General features: G+C 41.2%; 1 protein-coding gene across 3 annotated transcripts; it reads left to right on the forward strand.

The window, feature by feature from the left end:
* Positions 1-2,553: 2,553 nt before the first annotated feature.
* LOC125343989 (mothers against decapentaplegic homolog 5-like) lies at positions 2,554-5,285 on the forward strand. Of its 3 annotated transcripts, none has more exons than XM_048336600.1 (2): positions 2,554-3,345; positions 3,492-5,285. In XM_048336600.1, exons 1-2 carry the CDS (start codon positions 2,707-2,709, stop codon positions 4,104-4,106), a joined length of 1,254 nt encoding a protein of 417 aa, XP_048192557.1. In that variant the 5' UTR covers positions 2,554-2,706; the 3' UTR covers positions 4,107-5,285. The 3 variants fall into 3 exon arrangements, with proteins under 3 accessions (XP_048192557.1, XP_048192556.1, XP_048192558.1); XM_048336599.1 differs by having other exon boundaries at positions 2,554-3,262; positions 3,364-5,285; XM_048336601.1 differs by having other exon boundaries at positions 3,261-5,285.
* Positions 5,286-6,756: the final 1,471 nt, after the last annotated feature.

A 6,756-nucleotide genomic window follows, 5' to 3' on the forward strand; every position in this document is an offset into this window, starting at 1 on the left:
CCAGTGTCTTTCCTTGGTTTTCCAGAAAGGACTGGTGCGTTCCCTTGGCATAGCCAAAAGGCTCAAAGGCACTGCCTCCCATGGAAAGTATAAATTGGACCTTTACCTCCAAAGAGACCAAAGAATTGTGTGAAACTTTAGAATAGCTACCTCACCTCACCACCCACTGCTTGTCTTTATGGAGATTCCCAAAATCTGTGAAGACAAAAGGAAAAGAATATACAGCTACACAAAAACCTGCACATGACTGTTTATAGCAGCTTCACTCATGATTGCATAAGCACAAAAAATTGGAAGCAAGCAAGAAAAAAATGCTGTGTTCTATTCTCAGCCAGGACTCCATTATATCTACAGTTGAAAATAAATCTGTTTTTTTTAATCCTCTATACGTTAACATATGCCATAGCACCATCCGCCTTTCTGCAGATCTTTTACCCATATTCTTTCGATTCTATTTTCTACTGAAACCTAAATTTAAGAGCACCTTCTTCTCCTACATGATGCACACTGTTGCTAGAGTTCAACCATCCAGATGTTTTGGCTCTGAGGAATGTCTTCTGGGCTTGACTTGGTGCTGGTTTCTGCTTCCTTGCTGTTGTGCTATAGATTTGCTTCAGAATAAAAGTGGGTGGAAATCATTTCTCCAGCGAAGCAATGGGCTAACCTTCAACCTGCTATCAAAGTAATGCTAACTGATCAGATGGAGATAGAAAGAAAAAAATATGTCCAAGGAAATATCCAGGCATAATTGGTGTTTGTCTTTCCTACTGTGTGGGTGTAGAAGCTACTTTGTTTGCAGGAATGTAAGGAGAGAAGGTGCTTTAGAGTAATTGTTCCTCTTACTATAGCTCAGAGTTTTAATTAGCAGATGAGCCTCTTCCCCTACACCCACCCCCTTGAATGCTTCCCTAAACATGACTTCAGGTAGTTTTTGTTTGTTTTTTAACCTCAGCTTGTAAACATAGGTCCTTTTTTCATTCAGAGCCCTTTAGTAAGAAACCCTTGGCCAGAAACCTGGACATTTTCCAGAATCAACAATAATAAAGACCTACTTGCTGCAAGGAACGGGGACATATATCCCAGGGCAGACCATGCCAGCTGGAGGCTCTGCAGAGTTTGGAATTCCATGGTGGTTGTTCTCCCTGGTGCCACAGGTCCTGTATCCCCATCCATGGGGGAGACAGAAGCAAAATAACTCTAGGAGTGAGAAAGAGTGGAGAGAACAGCTTGTGTGTCTCAGATGCCCTTTTCTGCATTGTAAAAAAGCTCATAGAAGGCAACTATACAAAGGAGGACTGGTATGAAGTCTGAGAGTTAACCATATTCCATCAGAATGATTTACATCCCACAACTTGCCTGTAGTTGTTTAAGGTTTTCTCTGGTAGCAAGGATCAAGGAATTTAGTTCCAGTCTTCTTAAGAGAAACGCCAGCCCTAGAAAGACCAATAGATGCAATTTTTTTAAACCCTAGAAAAGTAAAAGAGTAAAGTGATAATAATAATATGAAGTTCCAATTAATGTTGAGCGAGACAAGCTTAGAACACAGAGAACAAAGGGGCATGGCCTCCTTGATATATGACTGTGGAGGGGCGGACAGTAGAGACCAGGTCTGCAAAACAACAAACTTCTTTTCAAATGCTATTTCCACAGGTTTGGGTCAGTGACCTTACATTATGTATCTAAAACCAAACAACTACTAAACATAAAAAGGTGTAGAATAGACCTATCAGTGGATCACAATAGCTCAACAGCTATGTACACATGATCATATAAGACAAAGATAAGCAAAAACAACTCCAAGAGAAGGACACAGGAGGATTCTATTGTTGATGTTACATTTAAAGTTCTAGGTGAATTTCCTTTGGCATACCCTACGTGGTTACTGTATATGATTTTGGTACACTGGATATTATATATATATGCCTACCTGATCTAGGGAAGGGAAAGAAAAATGAGGGTGTAAGATATCACAAGAAATGTACTGGGGCTGGGGATATGGCCTAGTGGCAAGAGAGCTTGCCTCGTATACATGAGGCACTGGGTTCGATTCCCCAGCACCGCATATACAGAAAACGGCCAGAAGTGGCGCTGTGGCTCAAGTGGCAGAGTGCTAGCCTTGAGCAAAATGAAGCCAGGGACAGTGCTCAGGCCCTGAGTCCAAGGCCCTGGACTGGCAAAAAAAAAAAAAAAGAAAAAAAAAGAAAAGAAATGTACTCACTGCCTTATTATGTAACTGTACCCCTTTTGCACAACACCTTGTCAAAAAAATTAATTAATAAAATAAAAACAACTTCAAAAAAAAGAATATGAAGTTCCAAGGCTCATAATTTGGAAATGGCAAACTGCATTAGAAATTGCACCATTGAGGGTATTATACATTAGAAAAACAGAACAAGATAAAAATGAGGTGCGCGGGGTGAGGCGCAGCGACGGCGCAAGGATAGTGCGCCCAGCCGGCAGATGCCCATCACACCAAGAAACTCTTGAACCTTGTTCAGCAGTCATGTCCCTGTGAGCAGCTTCAGAAGGAAGCCCGCACCGGCACCAGCATTCTCAACAGGACTTGAACCAATGAGAGAAGCATAGGGCCCTTGTGAAGATAAATGTCACTTTCTCTTAGGACCTGTATGCGACTTTCACCTGTGATTTGTCCTTTTAGTAGCTGCTGACTTTGATTACAGGAAGGTCTCTGAAGAGTCGTACCAAATGACATCAATGGCCAGCTTGTTTTCTTTTACTAGTCCAGCAGTGAAGCGGTTGTTGGGCTGGAAGCAAGGTGATGAGAAGGAAAAATGGGCAGAAAAGGCAGTCAACGCTTTGGTGAAGAAGCTGAAAAAGAAAAAGGGTGCCATGGAGGAACTGGAGAAAGCCTTGAGCAGTCCCGGACAGCCAAGCAAGTGTGTCAGCATTCCTTGGTCTTTAGATGGACTCCTTCAAGTGTCTCACAGAAAAGGCTTACCCCACGTTATATATTGTCGAATTTGGTGCTGGCTTGATTTGCAGAGCCATCATGAGCTAAAGCCCTTGGATATTTGTGAATTTCCTTTTGAATCTAAGCTTAAAGAAGTTTGTATCAACCCATGCCACTGTAAGAGAGTGGAGAGTCCAGTCTTACCTCCAGTGTTAGTGCCTCGTCATAATGAATTCAATCCACAACACAGCCTTCTGGTTCAGTTTAGGAATCTGAGCCACAATGAACCACACATGCCACAGAATGCCACGTTTCCAGATTCTTTCCACCAGCCCAACAGCACTCCTTTTCCCTTATCTCCAAACAGCCCCTACTCCCCCCCTCCCCTGCTGGCAGCATGTATCCCAGCTCCCTGGCAAGCTCTGGACCCGGAAGTCCATTTCAGCTCCCAGCTGACACACCTCCTCCTGCCTATATGCCCCCCGATGAGCAGATGAGTCAGGACAACTCCCAGCCTATGGACACAAGCAACAACATGATTCCTCAGATTATGCCCAGCATATCCAACAGAGATGTTCAGCCTGTTGCCTATGAAGAGCCCAAACATTGGTGTTCAATTGTTTACTATGAATTAAACAACTGTGTTGGGGAAGCTTTTCATGCATCTTCTACTAGTGTGTTGGTAGATGGATTCACAGACCCTTCAAATAACAAAAGTAGATTCTGCTTGGGATTGTTGTCAAATGTCAATCGTAATTCAACAATTGAAAACACAAGGCGACATATTGGGAAAGGTGTCCATTTGTACTATGTTGGTGGGGAGGTGTATGCAGAGTGTCTGAGTGACAGCAGCATATTTGTACAGAGTAGAAACTGCAACTTCCACCACGGCTTCCATCCCACCACTGTCTGTAAGATTCCAAGCAGCTGCAGCCTTAAGATTTTTAACAACCAGGAGTTTGCCCAGCTGCTGGCTCAGTCTGTCAACCATGGATTTGAGGCAGTATATGAGCTCACCAAAATGTGCACCATTCGAATAAGTTTTGTCAAGGGCTGGGGCGCGGAGTACCACCGGCAGGACGTTACCAGCACTCCCTGTTGGATCGAGATCCACCTTCATGGTCCTCTTCAGTGGCTGGATAAAGTCCTTACTCAGATGGGCTCCCCTCTGAACCCCATATCTTCTGTCTCATAGTGCAGAAGTACTCTTTTCAATTATGTTACTTGTGGACTTGTTTAATTTTAGAGAAATTTCCAGTACAGATACTGTGAGCTGACATGGAAAAACAGATACTACAGCTTATTTTTTTCTACAAAATTGTGACCAACACATTTGTACTTTGTGACTCTCCGTTTGTTTGTACTCAGTATTCATGTAATGGACTGGAAAGCGTGGAAGATACAGAGCAAGCATCATGCCCCACTCACAAGCTCGGCTTTGATCTTAAACTGGAACAGGTTTTTGCTTGTTGTCCCAAGAGTTTTTTATTTCCTAATTTTTAATGTAACAAAAAATGATAGTGTAAGAGAGAATATACACAGGGAAAAGTGCACCTGTCCTCTCTTTTCTTGTCTTCCGGAAGCTATATGCTTCTAACAACTTATCCCACCAGCTTTATAAAAACACATTTTACTTGGTTTTGCAAAAGCTTATGGTAGGGGCTTAAAAGAAACTATAATAAAAAGAAGAATCTTCTTTGAAGGAACACTAAGCACTGTTCTCACTAGTAGTGTCCAGTAAAAGCAAAGTGATAGTTTCCTAGATGACGTCATACAATTGACATCTAATATAACTGTTTGTCTGTATTGTGATTCATGCTATCTGTATATCTTTTGTAACACATTTCCTTTTCTAAAAAAAAGAAAACACTGCAAGTAATTGATGTGTAATATATGCCATGTACTCAGTCTGTCCTGAGTACTATTTTATAGCTAGCAGCAGTGCATGTGTGGCCTTGTCAGCTGTGTTTGCTGCTCTTGGCCAGTGTAGGAAGAATTCTACTTGTGGCATGCATTAATCTTTTATTTTGCACTTTTATGGGCGACAGTTTTCAGTGTAACCTTTGCTCAGACATGCTCAAGTGACCTACACTGCAGTTGTAGGAAGTTATGCTTTTTCTATTGTTTAACTTTTCAACCTAGGTTATAAAATAGTTACCATACAGCTCTAGATAAGGTGCCTAATTTTGGATGTTGTTAACTTCATGCCATTTCTCTGACTTACTTATATCCGTCTCCTGTGTCATAGACCCTGGTTGGGCCCCAAGGATGAGATAAATCAGCAGTGAGGGTTGGGGTAGCTGATATGAACACATTCACAGAGCAGAGAATGCAGGTGGAGTCCCACCATCCATGGTCTGTCTTTTTCGAGTTTTTTACTACCTATATCAATGCCAATGTCCCAGAACACAGTCTCCTGAGAGGAAAGACCCATTTAATCAATTGTGCCTTTGCCTGTAGGCGTTTTAACCACTTGTTCTGGAGAGCATCAGGTGGATACATAGCTGTGGAATGAGAAAACGGCCTAGTTCATCTATCAGAAGAAGCTTTATTTTCTGGTGCCTTTTGAAAGTGCATGGAGCCATGGCATTCTTCTGTTAAAAATGTTACTTTTGTGTGACTGTATGCTTCACCCTTCCTGCTTTAAGGACACAAAAAAGGTGTTTTTTTTGTGTGTGTTGTGTTTTTTTAAAGGAAAGGGTTATGTGACTCTCCTTGTGCTTTGTGTGTCATTATTTATTGCTGTTTCACAATGCAGCCATTATTACATGGTTTTAGGTAAAGTGCATTCGGGTTTCAGCTCACAGCCTTTTTGCTGGGTAGAAAGAAAACTTTCCAACATCTCAGCCTTAAACACGTTACATGGCAAGTATTCTCAGATGGCCAGAGCTTTCTGCTGCCTATACAAAATAGAATTATTTGCTTAGTGATTGAACCTACATTTTTTTTTATCATCCTTCACTTAGCAGGCTCATGGCACAATCTTTGGAACAAATTTGTAGAAAAAATTCAAGTCACATTACAGATGCCTATGATCTACTGGGCTCTCCCTCACCTCTTCATTGATGTTTCAGCATGGAGTTAAGAATTGTTTTACTTGTAGTTGCCATATTACAGCCTGTAAAGTTGAGTTGGCTGATGGACTTGATGTGATTAGCCTTTTCTGTTTTCTCTAAGGAGTTTTAATTGCCAAGAATTTTGTGGAGAAGTTCAAGCCTGATGTGTTTCCTAAGCGTTGTCAGCTTCATCCTGTGGCTTTAAATGAAAACTTTCTTCAGTCAGCTGCTCTTACACATACACCTGTGGATAGGAAATGAGAGATCTAATAAGATTAAAATGAAAAGCAAAAAGAAGTAAAGTTTCCACCAACAAAAGTAGCCCTTCTAAAGAAACCATTTCACAAACCTATAGTTTAAAATGTAAAATCTATGGGATGTGTTCAGTAGTCAAATTTATGACATAAGCCTTGCTAGAGAAATCCCATTTTATAGCATATAAATTAATGTATGCCAGCAAAAAGGATGGAATAAGAAACTTGAAACCAGCAGAAAGAAAAATAGAATCAAAATGCATCTCAGTAATAAATTGAAGCAACAAGGGGATGTTGATTGGGCAGAAGAGGTGCATTTGATGAACATCTCTACATCATAGAGTGCTATGGTCTGCTTGAACTGTCTGATTAAAATTATGGAATGTTGCTGGGTACTTATGGCTCATACCTGTAATCCTAGCTGTACAAGCTGAGATAGGATTATAAGTGGTAGAACATAAATGGTAAGCAAAAAGTGGAGTGAGAGTATGAGGCCCTGAGTTCAAGTTGTTAGTATGGGGGAGGGGTTATTGAA

Source organism: Perognathus longimembris, chromosome 28 (assembly GCF_023159225.1).
Source record: "Perognathus longimembris pacificus isolate PPM17 chromosome 28, ASM2315922v1, whole genome shotgun sequence".
Classification (NCBI taxonomy): domain Eukaryota; kingdom Metazoa; phylum Chordata; class Mammalia; order Rodentia; family Heteromyidae; genus Perognathus; species Perognathus longimembris.